The sequence below is a fragment of the Somniosus microcephalus genome, chromosome 20 (assembly GCF_052327205.1).
Source record: "Somniosus microcephalus isolate GS21.2 chromosome 20, FLI_Smic_1.0, whole genome shotgun sequence".
Classification (NCBI taxonomy): Eukaryota; Metazoa; Chordata; class Chondrichthyes; order Squaliformes; family Somniosidae; genus Somniosus; species Somniosus microcephalus.
The window spans coordinates 67,694,531-67,720,337 of NC_141006.1; the positions used below are offsets into that span (position 1 = coordinate 67,694,531).

Below are 25,807 nucleotides of genomic sequence, written 5' to 3' on the forward strand. Positions count from 1 at the left end.
TTGGAGTGCACGTCCAGGTGGTTAAGAAGGCATACGGAATGCTTGCCTTTATTAGCCGTGGCACAGAATACAAGAGCAGGGGGGGTTATGCTTCAACTGTAATAAACACTAGTTAGGTCTCAGCTAGAGTACTGCATGCAGTTCTGGTCACCACATTACAGGAAAGATGTGATTGCACTAGAGAGGGTACAGAGGAGAATTACAAGGATGTTGCCAGGAGTAGAGAATCTTAGCTATGAGGAAAGACTGGATAGGCTGGGTTTGTTTTCCTTGGAACAGAGGAGGCTGAGGGGAGGCCTTATTGAGGTGTATAAAATTAATGTGGGGCATAAATAAAGTAGATAGAAAGGACCTATTTCCCTTAGCAGAGGGGTCAAAAACCAGGGGGCACAGATTTAAAGTAAATGGAGGAAGGTTTAGAGGGGATTTGAGGAGAAATTTCTTCACCCAGAGGGTTGTGGGGGTCTGGAACTCACTGCCTGAAAGGGTGGTAGAGGCAGGAACCCTAACCACATTTTAAAATTACTTGGTCCGTAGCCCTGCAGGTTAGAGCATTCCAAGTGCACATCCAAGAGCTGGGAAGTGGGATTAGGCTGGATAGCTCCTTGTTGGCAGGTGCAGACACGTTGGGCCGAAATGGCCTCCTTCCATGTAACTTTCTTTGATTCGATGAAAAGGTGTTCCTATGGGAACCCATCTGGGTCCTAGCTATGCCTGCCTTTTCATGGGATTTGTGGAACATTCTTTTTCCAGTACTTTAATGACCGTATCACATGGTTTATCTGCGACTCTTCCCTTCCTCGACTTCTGTCTCCATCTCTGGGGATAGGCTATCGACCAATATCCACTACAAGCCCACTGACTGCGACAGCTACCTTGACTACACTTCCTCCCACCCCGCTTCCTGCAAGGCCTCTATTCCATTCTCCCAGTTTCTCCGTCGCATCTGTTCAGAGGTGGGTGACGGGGCCCTTGACTGTGTCCATTCCATTTCCCGCACTTCTGCTCTTAGCCCTTCCTCCCAGAACCAGGTTCCCCTTATCCTCACCTTCCACCCCACCAGCCCCACATACAACAGATCATCCTCCACCATCTCTCTGCCTCTCTCCTCCTTTAAGACCCTCTTTAAAACCTACCTCTGTGACCAAGCTATTAGTCATGTGGCTCGGTGTTAAATTTTGTTTGATTACGCTCCTGTGAAGTGCCTTTGGAGGTTTTACTACGTTAAAGGCACTATATTAAATACAAGTTGTTGTTGGTGTTCCACAGGGGTCAGTGTTGGGTCTGCTCCTCTATTATGCAGCCTACTCTTGTTAATTCAAAGTCACTGAATTCACAGATAATTCAAATTAAATGTTTTTTTGATCATGAAAAGCATCGTGCTATTCTATTTATATTGCTTAATTTGAATTACTGGATAACAAGTTTTTTTAAGCACAAAAACCAACTTAGAATTAATGAGGGTAGACTGTATAAATAAATGATCTGGACTTGGGCATTGAAGGAATGATACTGAAATTTTCTGATGGCATCAAATTTGGAGGGGGGTGGTGTGGCAAGTTTTGAGGACATAGGATAAGTTAGCAAGGTGGGCAGATAGATAGCAGAAAAACGATTGAGTAATATACTTTGGAAATAAAGCATAAAGATTTTAAACAAAGTAGAAGGACCTTCATGGCAGATTAAGTAGATAAAGCCATAGTCAAACAGAATCCTTGGTTTTGTGTCTAGATGTACAGAATATAAAAGTAAGGCAATAATGGTGAACTTGTACTAGAACTTAGTTAGGCTACAGTTGCATTATAGGACGGACATAAATCAATAGAAAAAGTGCAGCAGATTAACTTGGATATAAGCAGGGCAAGAGGTTACAATTCTAAAGACATTTGACAAGCACAAGCATTTTTCTCCACTAGAGTTGCGAAAGGTAATGCATGACCGAACAGAGGTCATCAAGACAAAGTAAGTTACAGGAAACTTTCTGGTATCCGGCACTGACAGGACTAAGCTGGTGCCGGTCGATCAACACTGCCGGAGAAACCAGCGCTAATGTTAAAACGTACGGAGCTTCTGAGCTCCGTATCTAGCAACAAACCCTGTTGCTTAGCAACAGCTTCAAAACAGTCGGCGCAGCTTGCAAGCGTCTCTGTAGCTAAGCAACAGCTTCGGCTAGACGCTTGCAGAGCCAGGAATGGAGAAAAAAAAGCAACGAAAAGTAAAAAAAAGTTATCTGAACCGACTCCTGAATTTTGCTGGTGGATAGAGCATTCCGGAGATTTAACCTCTGTTTAAACGAAAGTTTCCTGTACAACTTAAATAGCAATAGAATGTGTTCGTTGGGCAGTGGGATGGTAACAAAGGCCACAATTTTAAGATAATCACAAAAAGACTTAATGGGGAGCAGAAAATAATTCTAGACAGTGATTACGATGTAGAATTATTCAACCGAGACTTTCATGAGAAAAAAAGGTGACTGCTGCAAATAGGGGACTTGATCACCTTGGTGGCACTAAACCAAGTTTTTTTTTTTTTTTATTCGTTCCTGGGATATGGGCATTGCTGGCAAGGCCAGCATTTATTGCCCATCACTAATTGCCCTCGAGAAGGTGGTGACGAGCCGCCTTCTTGAAGTACTGCAGTCCTTGTGGTGAAGGTACTCCCACAGTGCTGTTAGGGAGGTAGTTCTAGGATTTTGACCCAACGACAATGAAGGAACAGCAATACGTTTCCAAGTCAGGATGGTGTGCAACTTGGAGGGGAACTTGCAAGTGAAGGTGTTCCCATGTGCCTGCTGCCCTTGTCCTTCTAGGTGGTAGAGGTCACGGGTTTGGGAGCTGCTGCCGAAGAAACCTTGGTGAGTTGCTGCAGTGCATTTTGTAGATGGTACACATTGCAGACACGGTGCGCCGGTGGTAGATGGAGTGAATGTTTAAGGTATTGGATGAGGTGCCAATCAAGCAGGCTGCTTTGTCCTGGATGGTGTCGAGCTTCTTGAGTGTTGTTGGAGCCACACTCATCCAGGCAAGTGGAGAGTGTTCCACCACATTCCCGACTTGTGCCTTGTAGTGAAAAGGCTTTGGGGAGTCAGGAGGCGAGACACTCGCCGCAGAATACCCAGCCTCTGACCTGATGTGGCTGTGCCTTGTAGATAGTGAAAAGGCTTTGGGGAGTCAGGAGGCGAGACACTCGCCGCAGAATACCCAGCCTCTGACCTGATGTGGCTGTGCCTTGTAGATAGTGAAAAGGCTTTGGGGAGTCAGGAGGCGAGACACTCGCCGCAGAATACCCAGCCTCTGACCTGATGTGGCTGTGCCTTGTAGATAGTGAAAAGGCTTTGGGGAGTCAGGAGGCGAGACACTCGCCGCAGAATACCCAGCCTCTGACCTGATGTGGCTGGGCCAGTTAAGTTTCTGGTCAATGGTGGCCCCCAGGATGTTGATGGTGGGATTCAGCAATGATAATGCCGTTGAATGTCATGGGGAGGTGGTTAGACTCTCGCTTGTTGGAGATAGTCATTGCCTGGCATTCCTGTGGCGCGAATGTTACTTGCCGCTTATCAGCCCAAGCCTGAATGTCATCCTGGTCTTACTGTATGTGGGCATGGACTGCTTCATTATATGAGGAGTTGCAAATGGAACTGAACACTGCAATCATCAGCGAACATCCCCACTTCTGATCTTATGATGGAGGGAAGGTCATTGATGAAGCAGCTGAAAATGGTTGGGCCTAGGACACTGCCCTGAGGAACTCCTGCAGTGATGTCCTGGGGCTGAGATGATTGACCTCCAATAACCACCTTTGTTTGTGCTAGGTATGACTCTAGCCAGTGGAAATGCCCCCCCCCCCCATTTACTTCAGTTTTACTATGGCTCCTTGATGCCACACTCTGTCAAATGCTGCCTTGAAGTCAAGGGCAGTCACTCTCACCTCTGGAATTCAGCTCTTTTGTCCATGTTTAGACCAAGGCTGTAATGGGGTCTGGTGCTGCGTGGTCCTGGCAGAACCCAAACGGGGCATCAGTGAGCAGGTTATTGGCAAGTAGGTGCTGCTGTCCCAGCCCCTAAACTTGCTTGAAAATCTGTTCCATTTCCTGCTTTTTTCCCCAAGTTCCGACGAAAGGTCATCGACCTGAAATGTTAACTCTGTTTCTCTCTTCACAGATGCTGCCTGACCTGCTGAGTATCTCCAGCATTTTCTGTTTTTATTATACATTAAAGTAATTTGCAGACATTCATTTACTTACATCAGTGTCCACCCACTGCCTTACATCCATTGGGGGTGCCGTCATATCATCCAACTTGTACAGAATATTTGTTGGGGCTTTCTCTGCATCTTTGATCACACCAACCACAGTTACCTAAGGAAAGGAAACCCTCTCATTACAATCTGTACATCCCGCCGTAAGATTAAGCAACAAACTACAGGGGAAAAAATTAAACCAACAAAATGAAAAACATATCCAGAGGCGGTCACAATTGAAGTGCAAAAATATTTAAGCAGCATCACCCATGATCAGGAAGTACTTGCTGTGGCCAAATCTCAGAATCTTACAGCACAGAAAGACACTATTCTATGTTGACTCTCAAAGGGCAATCCAGAGTCCCATTTCCCTCCCCATGACTTTGTAAATGTTATTTTTTAAATACTTATCTACTTCACCTTTAACACCTATTCAGGGTTCTGCTACCACCCCACTTTAGGTAGGGCATTTCATATCCAAATAACTGCAAAAAACCTTTCTGACTTCTCCCTTGTAACTGTACAATATTTTTAAAGCGCTTTAAAAAAATATTTATTTATCGGATGAAACCTGAAGAAATGTCTCAAAATCATTCAATTGTCTTTTAAAGCAGATTAGCAAATAGAAGTCTTTTCACATCTGGTGATAGGGTATATCAGATTAAATTTTACACCCTCATCTGAACCAATATAGCGCTGCATCTCATTCAGCTGATAGTTGTTTATCTTCCCCCACTTAAGGGAGGCAGGAAAGAGACTCAACAAGCCACAAAAAATGTCATCCACATTGACAAAATCTCATCTAAAATAGAGGTTTATTTTCAGGTAGAACATAAAAATAACTATAAGTAACTAAAAAGATTGTGTTCAATGAAATCACACTACAGCTAATGAATCGAAGATGATTTAAGTGTTGAATTGCTCACTCACCTGAGACAACTCCACCTCTCCAATTCTGAAAATTTCCTCCGTTTGAGTAGCAGACATTAGCTGTGACACTGTACAAGGAACTATTTGCTGGGCCCGTGATCTCTGACAGAAGAAAAATAAAGTTAACCTGTAAGACTATGGCTCAGTGCATCCCTTATTACTTGCTTACACAGCAAAAAAGCAGTTAGTGTAATAATCACATAAAAGGAGATGGCTATTTACGTATTGTTTGTCTAAACATAAGGTAATTACCCTGATGTATCTTAAGTAGTAAAATTACATTTTGATCAGACTTAAATCCATCCTCATAACAAGGAATGACTTTGTTTTTGTACATTGGGAGAAGATGGTACTCTTTTCAGTAAGGCATTACAGGGCTTTGCCATAAATGGCTTTTCTAACTGAAAACAACAGGAACATGACTATCCTGGCCCAGGATGCATTTTATCTGCTCCCTCACTTGTGCTTAGTCAGGAGAATGACTGCAGGGTTACAATATAAAATTACATACATTTCAAAGATATCATAACATTTTGATGTTACAACAAATCACCAAGTAGTCAAATAGTGCAACACAAAATTGAAAACATTTTTAACAAATGGGTGTGCATGGGCCAATTAGATGCAACTTTCTTTTTAAATACTGTGTGATAGTACTGCTACTGATCAGTTTTAGCAAGTTTTAGCAATGTCACACTTTTTCCAAGATGTAATAGTGCAAATGCTCACAAAGCCTGCTAGTTTTTGCATATACGAGGTATTTATATAGCACCTTTAACGTACTAAAACGTCCCAAGGCGCTTCACAGGAGTGTTATAAGACAAAAAAAATTTGACACCGGGCCACATAAGAAATTATTAGGGCAGATGACCAAAAGCTTGGTCAAAGAGGTAGGTTTTAAGGAGCGTCTTAAAGGAAGAAAAAGGTAGAGGGGTTTAGGGAGGGAATTCCAGAGCCTAGGGCCTAGGCAACTGAAGACACAGCCACCGATGGTTGAGCGATTATAATCAGGGATGCTAAAGAGGGAAGAATTTGAGGAGCGCAGATATCTTGGGGGGTTGTGGGCTGAAGGAGATTACAGAAATAGGGAGGGGCGAGGCCATGGAGGAATTTGAAAACAAGGATGAGAATTTTGAAATCGAGGCGTTGCTTAACCAGGAGCCAATGGAGGTCAGCGAGCTCAGGAATGATGGGCGAACGGGGCTTGGTGCGAGTTAGGACACGGGCAGCAGAGTTTTAGACGACCTCAAGTTTATGTAGGGTAGAATGTGGGAGGCCAGCCAGGAGTGCGTCAGAAGTCAAGTCTAGAGGTAACAAAGGCATGGATGAGGGTTTCAGCAGCGGATGAGCTGAGGCAAGGGTGGAGGTGGAAATAGACTGTCTTAGTTATGCCGCGGATATGTGGTCGGAAGCTCATTTCAGGGTCAAGTATGACACCAAGGTTGCAAACAGTCTGGTTCAGTCTCAGACAGATGCTAGGCAGAGGGATGGAGTCGGTGGCTACGGAACGGAGTTTCTGGTGGGGACAGAAAATAATGGCTTCGGTCGTCCCAATATTTAATTGGAGAAATTTCTGCTCATCCAGTACTGGATGTCAGACAAGCAATGACAAATTAGAAACCATGGAGAGGTCGAGAAGTGGTGGTGAGGTAGAGCTGGGTGTCGTCAGCGTACATATAGAACAGAAATAGGAGGGGGGCCAAAAATAGATCCTTGGGGGACCACAGAGGTAACGATGCAGGAGTGGGAAGAGAAGTCATTGCAGGTGATTTTCTGGCTATGATTAGATAGATAAGAATGGAACCAGGCAAGTGCAGTCCCACCCAGCTAGATGATGGTGGAAAGGCGCTGAAGATGGATGGAGTGCTCAAAGGCTGCAGACAGGTCGAGAAGGGATAGTTTACCTTTGTCACAGTCACAAAGGATGTCATTTGTGGCTTTGATGAGAGCCGTTTCGGTACTGTGGCAGGGGCAGAAACCTGATTGGAGGGATTCAAACATGAGTTCCAGGAAAGATGGGCACAGATTTGGGAGGCGGCAACACATTCAAGTACTTGAGAGGAAAGGGAGGTTGGAGATGGGACGGTAGTGTGCCAAGAGAGAGGGGTCAAAAGTTGTTTTTTTGAGGGGTTATGATGACAGATTTGAAGGACAGGGGGTCAAGTACCTGAGGAGAGTGAACCGTTAACAATGTCAGCCAACATGGGAGCCAGAAAAGGAAGTTTGGTGGTCAGCAGTTTAGTAGGAATAGGGTCAAGGGAGCCGGAAGTGGGTCTCATGGACAAGATGAGCATGGAGAGGTCAAGAGGGAAGATCAGAGAGAAACTGGAGAAAGATACAAGTTCAGGGCTAGGGCAACCTTAGAGGAAATTTGGACTGGTGGGCATGGGGAAGGAAGGGAAGTGGCAGAGGCAGCTGATCGGATGGTCTCAATCTTAAGAGACAAAGAAGTCCATGAGCTCCTCGCACTTGTCGTTGGAGGCGAGTGCGAAGACGACAGAGTAGAGGGGTTTAAGACGACGGTTAAAAGTAGAGAATAGTAGTCGGGGGTTATCTTTGCATTCCAGATTGATCCTGGAATAGTAAGCAGTTTTGGCAGACAAGAGTAGGACCCAATAATGCTTTATGTGATCCAGCCAGATCTGGCGGTGAATGGCTAAGCCAGTTGTCCGCCATATCCGTTCAAGTCTGCGTTCCTTAGACTTGAAAGAGCGAAGATGAGGGCCGTACCCGGGGGAACGGCCAGGGTGAGGGAGTAATGGTTTTAATAGGGACTAGGGCATCAAAGTTGGTGGTGAGGGTGTGGTTGAGCAGATCGGTAGCTGCAGAAATGTCGTGGTGAACGGAGGGCCAAAGGCTGGACAGTTGAGATTCTATAAGTGCAGTTGTAAGAGTTGCGAGAGAGTTTTTTCAAGGGCCAGACACAGAAGGAAGTACGGGTTGTGGGGGAAGGGGGATGTGGGTGGAGAGCGATACAAGGAAGTGGTCAGAGATGGCCTTATCTGCGATTGACACGGTGGGGACAGCGAGGCCACGAGATGGCAAGGTCAAAGAGGTGGCTGTGAATATGGGTTGGGGGGACATTAAGGGAGGATAGGAGGGTAGTGAACTCAGGAGAGAGAACATGATGAATTGAGGAGGTGGTTGAAATCACCGAGGATGAGAAGTCGCTCGGTACAGAGGCTGAGGGAGGAAAGCAGTGAAGATATCTCGATGATAACATTTTTATTGTACTTGGGTGGGCAGTAGAGAACAAGAATTTTAAATAGCTTTATCACAAAGCAGCTCATGTCGTTCCTTGTCCAAACTGCCAAAATCAAGAAAAAATGCCAATCAAAAAGTAGCAGAGGCTTCGGAACAAAACTCTTGGATGCTTTTTTGATCAGGTAAAATATAACACGGAAAAGTGAAGAAAAATAATTTACAATATGGAGTTTAAAAATACTGCAAACAGAAATAAGATACAGTACATCACACAGGGTTGCCATTAGTATTTAAACAAGACCAACACGAATTTCTACATTTGAGAAAAGGGTATGTGCGTTTTTGCCACCCAATTTTATTCTGCATCTCGTGAGCGGAATTGTAGTGATGAATATTTTGGCCCTGTACTTACAGTTTTTCTGTCACTCTGGCTGCCCCCAGCTGGTGAGCCAAATCCTCCAGGTGACTGCATGTAGCCCCCACCTCCTGCACCAGTATCTCCAACACCTCCATAGCTACCATGAAAAACACCTAGAAATGGGGTTAGAGGTCAACCGCAGAACCAAAACATAATACAGCTACGTACAGGACCTGTCAGCACGAGCTAACTATCCAGTTTTCTTTTCTTTCCAAATGGGATTTTCCACCCTGCATGGATCACCCAAATATAAACCCAATAATAATGACCTTCCTTAAACACTATATACGCCACCAAATCTAAACAGAATAATGTTCCATGCACAAGGTATTTCCCTATTGTTCTATAAATGTAGGAAATATTTGGTCAAAAACTAAAACACCCCGTAATTTCCTAACGACATCAAAAGATTTCAAAATCCAGAGAGAAGGGAGGCATGGATGTTGGCAAGTGTTTTGAGAAATCCGGAGATAATATTTTGGTTCTAATCACGAGGCAAATGACAGTTGGAAAAAAAAAATTTCTTCAAACTTTGGACTTCAAATATGTAGAATGATGATCTGCTACAATCTGTAATTAACATAGACTCTACTGAACCATTCAGATTGAATGAAAGACACCAAAATGTGATGTGGAGACAATAGCCATTCCACCAGCACAGCGCTATGTGAGAGAAACATGGTGGAATGAGAAAGGGCAGGAAGAGGAATAATCTCAACAAGTGGGACAAGAATCGGCATCCAGGCGCCAAGCCAAGTAAGGCTGAGGGTATCAACAGGTTAATCCACAATGAGTTCATCATGGTACAGGGCATATTCATTCTAGAACAGATGTTTTGAAGGCAAGTGGAAGGAGTAGAGGATCACCTGTTATTTATCCAAGAGAAATGGGGATGGACTTGCAATTTTCTTCAAAAAAAGGGGAAGTTAACATAGTTTTAGTAGCAAGAACGCAAGAATTAGGAGCAGGAATAGGCCATACGGCCCCTTGAGCCTGCTCCGCCATTCAATATCATGGCTGATCTTAAACCTCAACTCCACTTTCCCACCCGATCTCCAATACCCTTGATTCCCCTAGAGTCCAAAAATCTATTTAACTCAGCCTTGAATAGACTGAATGATTAAGCTTCCACAGCCCTTTGGGATAGAGAATTCTAAAGATTCACAACCTTCTGAGTGAAGAAATTCCTCCTCATCTCGGTCTTAAATGGCCAACTCCTTATCCTGAGACTATGCCCCCTAGTTCTCGAGTCTCCAGCCAGAGGAAAACAACTTCAGCATCTACCCTGTCAAGCCCCCTCAGAATGTTATATGTTTCAATGAGATCACATCTCATTCTTCTAAATTCTAGACAGTATAGGCCCAATCTACTCAATCTCTCCTCATAGGACAAACCTCATCACAGAAATCAATCTAGTGAACCTTTGTTGCACCGCCTCTAATGCAAGTACAGGAAACTTTGTGATATCCGGCACCGGCGGGTTGCCGATCTATCAAAACTGCCGGACATACAAAGTTAATGTTGAAGCATATGGAGGTTTTCATCTCCGTATCTGACAACAAACGCTGTTGCTTAGCAACAGCTTCTAAAGAGTCGGCTGCAGCTGCAAGCGTCTCTAGCTGAAGCTGTTGCTATAGCTACAGACCTTGCAGTGCCTGACTGGGGGAAAAAAAAAAGAACGAGAACTAAAAAAACTTATCGAAAACGGCTCCTGATTTTTGCCGTTAGATCGAGTATTCCAGACATACAACCTCCGGATAAACCAAAGTTTCCTGTATATCCTTCCTCAGATAAGGAGACCAAAACTGTGCGCCGTACGCCAGATGCGGTTTCACCAAAGCCCTGTACAATTGGACTGAGACTTCCTTACTCTTGTACTCCAACCCCCTTGCAATAAAGGCCAGCATGTCATTTGCCTTCCTAATTGCTTGCTGTACTTGTATGCTAACTGTGTTTCCTGAACGAGGACACCTAAATCTCTCTGAACACCATTTAATATTCTGTTTTTCTATTCAACCTATCAAATTGAATAATCTCACATTTCCCAACATTATACTCCATCTGCCACCTTATGGCCCACTCACTTAACCTGTCTATACGCCTTTGCAGACTCTCTGCGTTCTCCTCAGTTTACTTTCTCACCTAGCTTTGTAGTCAGCAAACTTGGGATACATTGCACTTCATCCAAGTCATCAATATAGATTGTAAATAGCTGATCCCCCCACCACCCGCGAATCCCCTCGCCCCCAATCCCCTCTACCCCCCGACTCGTCCCCCTTACCCCCGACTCGTCCCTCTTACCCCCACTCGTCCGACTCGCCCCCCCATACCCCCACTCACACCCCCGATCCCCTCCGACACCCCCGATCCCCTCCGACACCCCCACTCGCCCCCCCTCCCCACTCGCCCCCCATACCCCCACTCGCCACTCGCCCCCCCTACCCCTCCTCGTCCGCCTCTTGTCCCCCGATCCCTTCTCCCCCACTAGCCCCTCTTCTCCCCCCGCCCCTTCCCCCCTCTTTCCCCCCCCTTCGCCTCTTCCCCCACCCTTCGCCTCTTCCCCCACCCCACTCGCCCCTCTTCCCCCCCTCTTCCTCCCCCTCCTTCCCCCGCCCCACTCGCCCCTCTTCCCGCACCCCACACCCCTCTTCTCCCACCCCACTCGCCCCCGCCTCCCCCCTGCCCCTCTTCTCCGCCCCCCTCTTCCCCCACGCCACTCGCCCCCCTCCCCGCACCCCACTCACCCCTCTGCCTCTCCCACTCGCCTGCGCTGCCCCCCTCACCCCTCTTCTCCCACCCCTCGCCCCCTCCTCCCCCCTCTTCCTCCCCCTCCCCGCCCCTCTTCCCCCCCTCCTTCTTCCCCCTTCCCTCTTCCCCCCCGCCCCTCTTCCCCCCCCGCCCTTCGCCCCTCTACCACCCCCCGCCCCACTCTTCTCCGCCCTCTTCCCCTCCCCCACCCTTCTCCCCCTTCCCCCCCCCACCTTTCCCTTCCACAACCTTGTCCCCCCCTCCCCCACACTCTTCTCCCCCCCTTCCCCCCCTCTTCTCCTCTCCCCCCCGCACTCGTCTCCTCTCCCCCCCCCGACACATCTGCTCCTCGACCCCCCCCTCGCACTCTCTCCTCTCCCCCCACTCTCTTCTCCCTCTTTCCCCCCTCTCTTCTCCTCTCGCCCCCCTCTTCTCCTCCCCCCCACACTCTTCTCCTCCTTCCCCCCCACCCACTCTTCTCCTCCGCCCCCCCACCCACTCTTCTCCTCCTCCCCCCCACACTCTTCCCTCCTCCCCCCCCTCTTCTCCTCCTCCCCCCCACTCTCTTCTCCGGCCTCCCCCCCCACTCTTCGCCTCCTCCCCCCCCCACTCTTCTCCTCCTCCCCCCACTCTTCTCCTCCCCCCCCACTTCTGCGCCTCCCCCCCAACTCTTCTCCTCCCCCCCCACTCTTCTCCTCCCCCCCACTCTTCTCCTCCCCCCCCCACTCTTCTCCTCCCCCCCCACTCTTCTCCTCCCCCCCCCACTCTTCTCCTCCCCCCCCCCACTCTTCTCCTCCCCCCCCCACTCTTCTCCTCCCCCCCCACTCTTCTCCTCCCCCCCTCGACTCTTCTCCTCCCCCCCCCACCTCTCCTCCCCCCCCCACACTCTTCTCACTCGCCCCCCACACTCTGCTCCTCCCCCCCCACACTCTTCTCCTCCCCCCGCCCACACTCTTCTCCTCCCCCCCCACACTCTCTCTCTCCCCCCACACTCTTCTCCTCCCCCCCCACACTCTGCTCCTCCCCCCCCCACACTCTTCTCCTCCCCCCCCCCACACTCTTCTCCTCCCCCCCCACACTCTTCTCCTCCCCCCCCCCCACACTCTTCTCCTCCCCCCCCCCCACACTCTTCTCCTCCCCCCCCCACACTCTTCTCCTCCCCCCCACCACACTCTTCTCCTCCCCCCCACACTCTTCTCCTCCCCCCCACACTCTTCTCCTCCCCCCCCACACTCTTCTCCTCCCCCCCCACACTCTTCTCCTCCCCCCCCACACTCTTCTCCTCCCCCCCACACTCTTCTCCTCCCCCCCACACTCTTCTCCTCCCCCCCCACACTCTCTCCTCCCCCCCCACACTCTTCTCCTCCCCCCACACTCTTCTCCTCCCCCCCCACACTCTTCTCCCCCCCCCCACACTCTTCTCCTCCCCCCCACACTCTTCTCCTCCCTCCCCCACACTCTTCTCCTCCCCCCCCACACTCTTCCCTCCCCCCCACACTCTTCTCCTCCCCCCCACACTCTTCTCCTCCCCCCCCACACTCTTCTCCTCCCCCCCCACACTCTTCTCCTCCCCCCCACACTCTTCCCTCCCCCCCACACTCTTCTCCTCCCCCCCACACTCTTCTCCTCCCCCCCCCCACACTCTTCTCCTCCCCCCCCACACTCTTCTCCTCCCCCCCCACACTCTTCTCCTCCCCCCCACACTCTTCTCCTCCCCCCCCACACTCTTCTCCTCCCCCCCACACTCTTCTCCTCCCCCCCACACTCTTCTCCTCCCCCCCCACACTCTTCTCCTCCCCCCCCACACTCTTCTCCTCCCCCCCCACACTCTTCTCCTCCCCCCCCACACTCTTCTCCTCCCCCCCCACACTCTTCTCCTCCCCCCCCACACTCTTCTCCTCCCCCCCCACACTCTTCTCCTCCCCCCCCCACACTCTTCTCCTCCCCCCCACACTCTTCTCCTCCCCCCCCACACTCTTCTCCTCCCCCCCCACACTCTTCTCCTCCCCCCCCACACTCTTCTCCTCCCCCCCACAACTCTTCTCCTCCCCCCCACACTCTTCTCCTCCCCCCCACACTCTTCTCCTCCCCCCCCACACTCTTCTCCTCCCCCCCCACACTCTTCTCCTCCCCCCCCACACTCTTCTCCTCCCCCCCACACTCTTCTCCTCCCCCCCACCTTCTCCTCCCCCCCCCACACTCTTCTCCTCCCCCCCCACACTCTTCTCCTCCCCCCACACTCTTCTCCTCCCCCCCCCACACTCTTCTCCTCCCCCCCCACACTCTTCTCCTCCCCCCCCAACTCTTCTCCTCCCCCCCCACACTCTTCTCCTCCCCCCCACACTCTTCTCCTCCCCCCCCCACACTCTTCTCCCTCCCCCCCCACACTCTTCTCCTCCCCCCCAACTCTTCTCCTCCCCCCCCACTCTTCTCCTCCCCCCCACACTCTTCTCCCCCCCCAACACTACTCTTCTCCTCCTCTCCCCCCCACACTACTCTCCTCCTCCCCCCCCACTCTTCTCCTCCTCCCCCCCCCACTCTTCTCCTCCTCCCCCCCCCACTCTTCTCCTCCCCCCACACTACTCTCCTCCTCCCCCCCACACTCCTCTCTCCTCCCCCCACACTCTTCTCTCTCCTTCCCCCCACACACTACTCTTCTCCTCCTCTCCCCCCCACACTACTCTCCTCCTCCCCCCCACTCTTCTCCTCCTCCCCCCCCACTCTTCTCCTCCTCCCCCCCCACACTCTTCTCCTCCTCCCCCCCACACTCTTCTCCTCCTCCCCCCCCACACTCTTCTCCTCCTCCCCCCCACACTCTTCTCTCTCCTCCTCCCCCCCCACACTCCTCCCCCCCCCCCACTCCCTCTCTCCTCCCCCCCCACACTCTTCTCTCTCCTCCCCCCCACACTCTTCTCTCTCCTCCCCCCCCACACTCTTCTCTCTCCTCCCCCCCACACTCTTCTCTCTCCTCCCCCCCACACTCTTCTCTCTCCTCCCCCCCCACACTCTTCTCTCTCCTCCCCCCCACACTCCTCTCTCTCCTCCCCCCCACACTCTTCTCTCTCCTCCCCCCCCACACTCTTCTCTCTCCTCCCCCCCACACTCTTCTCTCTCCTCCCCCCCCACACTCTTCTCCTCCCCCCCCCACACTCTTCTCCTCCTCCCCCCCCACACTCTTCTCCTCCTCCCCCCACACTCTTCTCTCTCCTCCCCCCCACACACTACTCTTCTCCTCCTCTCCCCCCCACACTACTCTCCTCCTCCCCCACTCTTCTCCTCCTCCGCCCCCACTCTTCTCCTCCTCCCCCCCCACACTCTTCTCCTCCTCCCCCCCCACACTCTTCTCCTCCTCCCCCCCACACTCTTCTCCTCCTCCCCCCCCACTCTTCTCCTCCTCCCCCCCCACACTCTTCTCCTCCTCCCCCCCCACACTCTTCTCCTCCTCCCCCCCACACTCTTCTCTCTCCTCCCCCCCCACACTCCTCTCCTCCCCCCCACTCCTCTCTCCTCCCCCCCCCACACTCTTCTCTCTCCTCCCCCCCCCACACTCTTCTCTCTCCTCCCCCCCCACACTCCTCTCTCTCCTCCCCCCCCACACTCCTCTCTCTCCTCCCCCCCCACACTCTTCTCTCTCCTCCCCCCCCACACTCTTCTCTCTCCTCCCCCCCCACACTCTTCTCTCTCCTCCCCCCCCACACTCTTCTCTCTCCTCCCCCCCCCCACTCTTCTCTCTCCTCCTCCCCCCCCACACTCTTCTCTCTCCTCCCCCCCCACACTCCTCTCTCTCCTCCCCCCCCACACTCTTCTCTCTCCTCCCCCCCCACACTCTTCTCTCTCCTCCCCCCCACACTCTTCTCTCTCCTCCCCCCACACTCTTCTCTCTCCTCCCCCCCCACACTCTTCTCTCTCCTCCCCCCCCACACTCTTCTCCTCCTCCCCCCCCACACTCTTCTCTCTCCTCCTCCCCCCCCACACTCTTCTCTCTCCTCCTCCCCCCCCCACACTCTTCTCTCTCCTCCTCCCCCCCCACACTCTTCTCTCTCCTCCTCCCCCCCACACTCTTCTCTCTCCCTCCCCCCCCCACACTCTTCTCTCTCCTCCCCCCCCACACTCTTCTCTCTCCTCCCCCCCCCCAACACGCCCCCCAACCCCCTCTTCCCCCGAACTCCCTCCCATCACTCACCGATCCCCTCTTGCCCCATTCCCTCGCCCCCTCATATCCCCAATCCGCCTTTTCCCCTCTCACCCGCGCTCGGTTCCCCCCTTGGGGCCTTTCGCTGCATTAAGCCGGCAGCTACAGTCAGAATTAAAACACATTAAAACTTCAGGCCGGCGGCTCCTGGATCCGTCTCCGGGCGAATCCTCTGCTCGGCCTGCCAGCTCCGGTTTCTGACACTCCGGCCTCAGCTAACTGTGGTTAGAGAGACGGGAGGCCGGCTGATCTCACCGAGTGAAGCCCCGCGACCCCCGGCACTAACTCAATCCCATCCCGGTGACATGAGGCCCGCGCTTCCAGCAGCTCACAACCTGCTGCCCCTCTCCCATTCCCACTACAGAAGGTTGTAGGTGGAATAGAGGCGGCCATCAGCCCCTCACACGGTGCTCACCCGCGCTGTTCCACATCCTTCCTCCCAGCGGCCGTTTAACGGATGAAAATCCGCGCGCTCGCCGCCTCTCGCAGGTAAAGCGCGCCAAGCAGGCCTCGTGCAGCAGGCGACCACTCACTGGCCTCCATGCTCAAAATCCCCGTCCGCTCTCAGCCAATCGCTGACAGGGATTTTACGGGGGTGCCCAGGATTGTTTTCTCCCCTCCGGAAGTATGTTTGCCATCATATGACCAATGAATCTAGATTGGCAGCTGCCATTTTTAATACTGGCAGAGCAGTTGGTTTTTATGAGTTGTAAAGAGTGTACATTTGCAATTTATGAAACTATTATATTATATATAAACTTAGAAAGAAAGAAGAAAGATTTGCATCTATATAGCAACCTAATTACCCTTGAGAAGGTGGTGGTGAGCCACCTTCTTGAACTGCTGCAGTCCGTGTGGTGAAGGTACTCCCACAGTGCAGTTAGGGAGGGAGTTCCAGAATTTTGACCCAGTGACGATGATATATACCCAAGTCAAGACGGTTTGTGACTTGGAGGGGAACTTGGAGGTGGTGGTGCTCCCATGTGCCCATTGCCCTTGTCCTTCTGGGTGGTAGACGTCATACATGGCCTTCTTTGACCTCACAAAGGCCTTTGACTGTCAACTGTGAGGGATTATGGAGTGTCCTCCTCAAATACGGCTGCCCTCAAAAGTTTGTCACCATCCTCCGCCTGCTTCACGACGACATGCAAGCTGTGATCCTGACCAACGGTTCCACCACAGACCCAATTCATGTACGGACCGGGGTCAAGCAAGGCTGTGTCATCGCACCAACGCTCTCCTTGATCTTCCTTGCGGCAATGCTCCATCTCATCCTCAGTAAGCTCCCCGCTGGTGTGGAGCTAATCTACAGAACAAACGGGAAACTGTTCAACCTCCGTCGCCTTCAGTCCAGATCCAAGGTCGTCCTTTCCTCTGTCGTTGAATTACAGTATGCAGACGACGCTTGCGTCTGCGCACACTCGGAGGTCAAACTCCAAACCATCATTAACACCTTCACCGAAGCGTACGAGAGCATAGGCCTTACACTAAACATTCGTAAGACAAAGGTCCTCTACCAACCTGCCCCCGCCACACAGTACTGCCCCCCCGATTATCAAAATCCATGACAAGGCCTTGGACAACGTGGACCACTTTCCATACCTCAGGAGTCTACTGTCAACAAGGGCAGACGTCGATGACGAAGTTCAACACCGCCTTCAGTGTGCCAGTGCAGCCTTCGGTCGCCTGAGGAAGAGAGTGTTTGAAGACCAGGACCTCAAACCCGGCACCAAGCTCATGGTCTACAGAGCAGTAGTGATACCTGCTGTATGCCTCAGAGACATGGACCATGTACAACAGGCACCTCAAAGCACTGGAGAGGTACCACCAATGCTGCCTCCGCAAGATCCTGCAAATCCATTGGCAGGATAGGCACACCAACGTCAGTGTTCTCGCTCAGACCAACATCCCCAGCATCGAAGCTTTGACCACGCTCGACCAGCTCCGATGGACGGGTCACATCGTCCGCATGCCCAATACGAGACTCCCAAAACAAGCGCTCTACTCGGAGCTCCGACACGGCAAGAGAGGCCCAGGTGGGCAAAGGAAACGCTTCAAGGACACCCTCAAAGCCTCCTTGAAAAAGTGCAACATCCCCACTGACACCTGGGAATCCCTGGCCCAAGACCGCACAAAGTGGAGGAGAAGCATCTGGGAAGGCGCCGAATACCTCGAGTTTCTTCACCGGGAGCAAGCGGAAGCCAAGCGCAAACAGTGGAAGGAGCACACGTCAACCCAAGCACCCCACCCACCTGCCCATTCAACCACCATCTGCCCCACCTGTGACAGAGACTGCAGGTCCCGCATTGGACTCATCAGTCACCTGAGAACTAATTTTTAATGTGGAAGTAAGTCATCTTCGGTTCCGAGGGACTGCCTAAGAAGAGAAGAAGAGGAAGACGTGTGGGTTTTGGGAGGTGCTGTCGAAGAAGCCTTGGCGAATTGCTGCAGTGCATCTTCTAGATGGTACACACTGCAGACACGGTGCGCCGGTGGTGGAGGGAGTGAATGTTTAAGATGGTGAATGAGGTGCCAATCAAGCGGGCTGCTTTGTCCTGGATGGTGTCAAGCTGACTTATCCCTTGTAGATGGTGGAAAGACTTTGGGGAGTCAGGAGATGAGTCACTCGTCGCAAAATACCCAGCCTCAGAACTGCTCTTGTTGCCACAGTATTTATGTGGCTGGTCCAGTTTAAGTTTCTGGTCAATGGTGACCCCCAGGATGTTGATGGTGGGGGAATTTGATGATGGTAATGCCGCTGAATGTCAAGGGGAGGTGGTTAGACTCTCACTTGTTGGAGATAGTCATTGCCTGGCACTTGTGTGGCGCGAATGTAACTTATCAGCCCAGCCTGAATGTTGTCCAGGTCTTTCTGCATGCGGGCATGGACTGCTTCATTATCTGAGGAGTTGCAAATGGAACTGGACACTGTGCAGTCATCGGCGAACATCCCCACTTCTGACCTTATGATGGAAGAAAGGTCATTGATGAAGCAGCTGAAGATGGTTGGGCCTAGGACACTGCCCTGAGGAACTCCTGCAGCGATGTCCTGGGGCTGAGATGATTGACCTCCAACAACCACAACCTTCTTCTTTTGTGCTAGGTATGGCTCCAGCCAGTGGAGAGTTTTCCTCCTGATTTGTATTAGTTTGTATTAAGTACATTTTGAAGTGTACTCACTGTTGCAATGTAGGGAACGCGGCAGCCAATTTGCGCACTGCATGGTCCCACAAACAGCAATGAGATAATGGCTTGATAATCTGTTTTTAGTGGCATTGGTTGAGGGATAAATATTGGTCAGGACACGGGGAGAAGTCCCCTGCTCTTCTTTGAAATAGTATCATGGGATCATGGGTCCTGTTAAACCATCACCCACCTTCTCACTGATATAGACTGACCCCCCAATCCCACAACACATGCATTTTAAAATCGTTGTCCTCACTGATCTATCCCTCTATATCCCTCATCCTCGTTCCTGGGTCCTGTCCTCGCTCCTGGGCCCCGACCTCGCTCCTGGGCCCCGACCTCGCTCCTGGGCCTCGACCTCGCTCCTGGGCCTCGACCTCGCTCCTGGGCCTCGACCTCGCTCCGGGCCTCGACCTCGCCCCGGACCTCGACCTCGCTCCGGGCCCCGACCTCGCTCCTGGGCCCCGTCCTCGCTCCTGGGCCCCGACCTCGCTCCTGGGCCCCGACCTCGCTCCTGGGCCCCGACCTCGCTCCTGGGCCCCGACCTCGCTCCTGGGCCCCGACCTCGCTCCTGGGCCCCGTCCTCGCTCCTGGGCCCCGACCTCGCTCCTGGGCCCCGACCTCGCTCCTGGGTCCCGACCTCGCTCCTGGGCCCCGACCTCGCTCCTGGGCCTCGACCTCGCTCCTGGGCCCCGACCTCGCTCCTGGGCCCCGACCTCGCTCCTGGGTCCCGACCTCGCTCCTGGGCCCCGACCTCGCTCCTGGGCCCCGACCTCGCTCCTGGGCCTCGACCTCGCTCCTGGGCCCCGACCTCGCTCCTGGGCCCTGACCTCGCTCCTGGGTCCCGACCTCGCTCCTGGGCTTCGACCTCGCTCCTGGGCCTCGACCTCGCTCCTGGGCCCCGACCTCGCTCCTGGGTCCCGACCTCGCTCCTGGGTCCCCGTCCTCGCCCCGGACCTCGACCTCGCTCCTGGGCCTCGACCTTGCAGCTGGGTCCCGACCTCGCTCCTGGGTCCCAACCTCCTTATAGTGTGTCTCCTTCCAGTGAATGTGTCCCGCCGTATCTCCTTCCAGTGAGTGTATCCCCTTTCTACTTGGAGCTCTGACACGGCAAGAGAGTCCCAGGTGGGCAGAGGAAACGCTTCAAGGACACCCTCAAAGCCTCCTTGAAAAAGTGCAACATCCCCACCGACACCTGGGAATCCTTGGCCCAAGACCACACAAAGTGGAGGAGAAGCATCCGGGAAGGCGCCGAACACCTCGAGTCTCTTCGCCGGGAGCAAGCAGAAGCCAAGCGCAGGCAGCGGAAGGAGCGCTCGTCAACCCAAGCACACCACCCACCCGCCCCTTCAACCACCGTCTGCCCCACCTGTGACAGGGACTGTAGGTCCCGCACTGGACTCATCAGTCACCTGAGAACTCATTTTTAGTGTGGAAGCAAGTTATCCTCGGTTCCGAGGGACTGCCTAAGAAGGAGATCCCTCTATAAAGTCAACCTTCCCTATCTCTCCAGTTTCCTTCAGTCCGATATCTACTTCCAAAAACTCTATTCCTCTGATCCAACCACATGTTCATCCCCTCCTCCTGACTACTTGTGGCATAGCCTTCAGCCACCTTGGCCCTACTTTCTGGAACGCTTTCCCTAAATGCCACCACCTCTTCATCTTTAAACAAAATCTTAAAAATAATTTCTTCCACCAAGCCTTCAGTGGCTTCTCCTAATCATTCACAGAAATCACAGAAACCCCACAGTGCAGATAGAGGCCATTTCGGCCCATCGAGCCTGCACCGACACATATTCCACACTTTCCTTGTTCAGTGTCCATTTCTTTACATCTATCTCTGAAGCGCCGAGATATTACTTTACATTATATTTTCCTAATGTGTTCATGAATCTTATGGTCACACGGATGAATAGAAAAATAAAGCCATACCTACTCAACTCAGCAAAGATAAATAGAAGTATTTGATAAATCTGGATTGCCCTAAAGATTTCTCCCAGTGAAGGGACAAGCAAGAAAAGGTGCGACGTAAGAAAACTACCAGGCACTTGGTCTAAGCGTTAAACAAAGCTTTAATCAACTGTTTTACAACATGGAGGTCTAGTTGTGTCCTTCACTAGTTCCTGTTAAGAATGTCCTGCGCAAGCTGGGCCCGTGCCCAAGTAATTATACTCTCCCTGGACAGCGCCACCCGTAGGCCGCTCAATATTATTTCATAAGTCTTTCTTTCATGAATGACTGATTCATGTCAAGGTGCTATATATGCAAGTTGTTGTCGTTGCTGCATATCCCACCTATTTCCCCCACCTGCTATCTATACACTGATCCTCACCACAATTTGCCAAACCCCTGAATTTGCTTTATATGGATTAGGGTTCTTATGCTTTCATTCTCAGTATGCCTTCTTATTAAGAATTTGTGAGTGACTGACAGCTGTCTTATCCAGGGTTGCCACCTGCTGTCAAAGCAAAATCCGGACAGGATGAGTGGCACCAGTTGTGGGGTCATGGCTTCAGTCATGACAGTTCCTCAGCTGAAGATTAGGGTGAGTGATCTGTTGTGGCAAATGATATGGTATTTTCACTACCTCTGCAACATGTCGTTGAAAAATGAAGCAGCAATTCTTTGAGCAATCAAGGCCGGCCTATGAACAGTCGAGGTGGCCCGAGTTGTGAGCATGATTAGAAAAGCTGATAATTTGTAATAGAATAGGTGCCGTAGAATTAAGATTTATCATGATTGTAATGCTTAGTTAGGCTTGGGAGGACTTTGGAACTACTAAAGTTATAAATTGAGCGAAGTATTTTCTGAGTTTCTTGGATCAGCTGACATGTTATCTGATGCAGTCAGCGCCATCATTTTCTTGCTTGTCCCTTCACTGGGAGAAACCTTTAGGGCAATCCAGATTTATCAAATACTTCTATTTATCTTTGCTGAGTTGAGTAGGTATGGCTTTATTTTTCTATTCATCCGTGTGACCATAAGATTCATGAACATGTTAGGAAAATATAATAATGTTATTAAGCAGTGTTCTGGTCATCTCTTTTAACGGAGGAGATTATTGAGCCCAAGATTGAAGCACCGCTGGAAGAATTCTTCCTTTACTCTTGAATTTGTGATGTATCAACATGTTTTGGTTACATGTCATAGGAATATAGGAACAAGAGTAGGCTATTCAGCCCCTCGAGCTAGTTCCACCATTCAATTAGATCATGGCTGATCTGTATCTTAACTCCATCTACCCGCCTTAGTTACGTAACCCTTAATACCCTTGCCTAACGTGGCTAATGTCGAAATGAGAAAAAACAACTAAGCTCAATTTGTTGTTTAACACAAGTTATTGCTGTGGAAAACAATGAAAGGGGGCAACTTTTATTTTTCATAATAAGGAAAAATAACATTTTATTTTTCTCACAAGGGTGTGATTTTATGTCATTCTAAAATATGAAGTTTGAAAAATAATTCCATATTTTTGATAAAATAAACTCAATCTTATTTTCCTTACCAAAGTTTGTCTCTCTTCAGCATCTTCCACTTCTGTTGAAAAACAAACTGATCTTTGTCCCGCCATTTCCTCACTCCAACTAAATTGCAATCGGGCGTGTTGGACTTTTCCTTCCTTCTTACTGGTTTTCCCCCATAACAACAACAATTTGCATTTACATTGAGCCTTTAATGTAGACAAATGGCCCACAGCCTGTGATTATCCACTCATTAAAAACAGTGAATGGAGAATCACGGGCTGCACACCCACCTTTTCCAGGGATGTGCTCCCTGCCGGGAGGCCATGAAATCAACCCTCTGACTGACGCTCCACAATTTCAACATCAGCGCAAAGTTGAACCCACTGCACACAACCTCAGGACATCCCAAAGCACTTTACGTGCTTTTGAAGTGTAATCACAATGTAGGAAACGCAGCAGCCAATTTGTGCACAGCAAGGTCCCACAAACATCAAAGTGATAATGACCAGATAATCTGTTTTAGTGATGTTGGTTGAGGGATAAATATTGGCCAGGACACCGGGGAGAACTCCCCTGCTCTTCTTCAAAATAGTGTCATGGGATCTTTTACATTCACCTGAGAGAGCAGATGGGGCTTCGGTTTAAAATCTCGTCCAAGAGACTGCACCTCCGACAATGCAACACCCCCTCAGTACTGCACTGGAGTATCAGCCTAATATTATTGCTCAAGCCTCTGGTGTGGGACTTGAACACACAACCGTCTGACACAGAAGCAAGAATGCAAGCACTGAGCCACAGCTGCACACCAACAATAAACTTGTAAGTGTCAATGTACTGTTAATCAGTAGAAAATAACCTGGGTGGGAACCTAGAGTAATTTCTGCTGGGGGTAAGGACCTGCTCAGAGGGAAATGAGCTGCACAGAGTTTTATCTTGAACTTCGATAAGACATTTATGACTTTTGGGACAGGATATTGGTTGGGTATCAAATTTCCTTCCTTTGAGCCACAATAAAAGTTAAAACTCTGGAACTTTGGCCATTAATTCAACTGAGTGATTGGTAATAGCGTGCAAGCTGCTCCAGTAACAATGGGATTCCTGAGCTACCTTCTTTTCATTACTAACTGTGGGATCATTTTCGGCCAGCTAGGTAAGACTATCTCTGATTAGTTTTATGTTATTTAATTCAATCACAGGCGCAACCTCCAATTCCTCCAGCTAACTTATTAAATCATCTGTTTTAGAGTTACCACGATGATTAGCCTCCTTCTGAATTTCATGCTCTTTTTCTTCCTAAGCTCCAAGTATATCATCTCAGCAATTCTCTCTGTCTTTTCTCTTTTCTCCTCTGTAATATTCCCCCCTCCCCCCATCTTCCCTGAAGGCACTGATTTTCATTGGGTTACGGTACCACAGTGCCAAAGGTCACCATCCTTTATACTTGAGGTGAGCCCAATCCTGCCCTCCCTCTATGTCCACCCAAGTGCACTTTCCAACAAGGGTCAGTAGATAGGAGGAATCCTGGCTAATTTTCCCGTCCCTAGCCCATGGGCACCGAAGCCAAATGTCGCCAAACTACTACCCCACCTGAAACCAGCTAATTTCACATAGACTGGGAAATGGACATGGGGCCTTCTGATATGTTTGGATCAGTTACACAGCTGATTGATTGAGAGAGCTTCTCTGCCTTTCCTAAAGATTGCTATTTTTCAGGAGATATTTAAATGTGCAATAGTCATTAAATGTACAGGCCTGGTGTGTTTTGTAGTTGCTGCAATTTCCTACATTGAGATCTGTTATTCAAATCAATGTTAGGGGGATTAAATACGTGGGGTTACGGGGATAGGGTGGGATATGTGTTGGTGTAGGGGTTACGGGGATCGGGTGGGATATGTGTCGGTGCAGGCTCGATGGGCCGAAATGGCCTCTATCTGCACTGTGTGGTTTCTGTGATCTGTGATTCTGAAATCAACTTTTATTGTCATTGTTAGTGCACGAGTGCAGTACAACGAAATGTAGGCTTGCGGCTCCCGAGAGTGTACATTTAGATTAAGACATTTAAACATTCAACATACTTTTGGCTTGTAATACATTAACATAAACATAACCATAATAAAGTGCATTGGCAGATGTGCAGGCTTTAGAGTTTATTTGTGGAGTTCAGTAGGATGACAGCCCTGGGAAAGAAGCTGTTCCTAAATCTGGTCGTACGGGTGCGAATGCATCTGTAGCGTCTCCCAGATGGCAGGAGGGCGAACAGACTGTGGCTGGGGTGGGTAGGGTCTTTGATGATGGACCGTGACCTCCGTAAACAGCGTTTCTGGTATATGTGCTCTATGGTCGGTAGCCGGGTGCCGGTAATGCGTTGGGCAGTTTTGACTACCCGCTGAAGGGCTTTCCGGTCATAGTATTGTGGTGTGAGAAAGCAAGAAGGGTATATTAATCCAGTTTAAATATTTGCCTTTGTCAGGTAGCTTTTGGCACATCACAGATCTTCACTGGGACCCTGATTATAAAGTGACAGATGACCCAAATGCTGTGTGTCCCTCATCTTCTAAACCTGTACCAAACCCAGGGAAGTGGGGTAGTTACCTGTGTGACTCCAACTGGGACCTCATCAACCTGTCCATTTATACCATGAGACGCCTTCACCCTCACCCAGACTTCATTCTTTGGACTGGGTAAGTATTTGGAACTATTAGTGGAAATCAAAAGATAATGGCTAGATTGCAAAATAAAGATTGTCCTGCTAGGTACCAAAGGTTACGATAATTAAAGGGTATGGGCTGGATTTTCATTGAGGAGACGGGTAGGAGGTGGGACTACAACTTTCGGGGTTGTAGTCCTGCCTCCATCGAGTTCTGGCCAACCCACGTGATTTTGACTTGATTGACCTTGTTGAGCCCGCCCAGCGCCAATTAAGGGCCACCTGGCAACAGGTGACATCACAGATTGATATTTCATCTGTCAAGACCTTTTGACAGCTGAAATATCAGTGTTTGACAGCTGTTTGAAGCTGTCAAACACTGACAATCTGCAATCCAGGTTAATTCCTTCCTCTCAGGATGATTTAGAGATCTCCCGGAACAGAAAGCTGAATGCTAGAACTTTTGACAGTTTGCAGCCATTCTGCTTTCTGTGCCGGTGAGATGAGGGACTCCCGAGACCTGAAGGAAGGAAGGCTGTAAAGGTTAGTAGATCTTCTTTAAACACTTTACACAGACCAAACACACTTACCTTTGCACTCATGCACCCATCACTAACCTGAACACCGGACATCTCGACCCCTCCAAGCCCTTCAGCCCAACGGCCCGCCCTGCTAACTTGGCGTGGTTTGGAGCCGTCGGGAATCCCACATTTCAACAATGAAAATAGGGATTAGGCTAAAAACTGCCTGTTAACTACCTGTTAACAGACAGTTAAT

At 50.5% G+C, this 25,807-nt stretch overlaps 2 protein-coding genes across 2 annotated transcripts in view; one reads left to right on the forward strand and one right to left on the reverse strand.

Moving 5' to 3' along the window:
- The window catches only part of rpa2 (replication protein A2), a 28,956-nt gene extending 12,658 nt beyond the window's left edge, over window positions 1-16,298 (reverse strand). The window contains exons 1-4 of the mRNA XM_085962914.1: window positions 16,147-16,298; window positions 8,786-8,904; window positions 5,170-5,271; window positions 4,244-4,357 (exon numbers count right to left, since the gene is read on the reverse strand). Coding sequence (XP_085819040.1) covers window positions 4,244-4,357; window positions 5,170-5,271; window positions 8,786-8,904; window positions 16,147-16,162 — 351 coding nt within the window. The 5' untranslated portion in view covers window positions 16,163-16,298. The remainder of the gene's footprint in view (window positions 1-4,243; window positions 4,358-5,169; window positions 5,272-8,785; window positions 8,905-16,146) is intronic.
- Window positions 16,299-23,472: 7,174 nt separating this feature from the next.
- The window catches only part of smpdl3b (sphingomyelin phosphodiesterase acid like 3B), a 46,855-nt gene continuing 44,520 nt past the window's right edge, over window positions 23,473-25,807 (forward strand). The window contains exons 1-2 of the mRNA XM_085963153.1: window positions 23,473-23,533; window positions 24,854-25,064. Coding sequence (XP_085819279.1) covers window positions 23,473-23,533; window positions 24,854-25,064 — 272 coding nt within the window. The remainder of the gene's footprint in view (window positions 23,534-24,853; window positions 25,065-25,807) is intronic.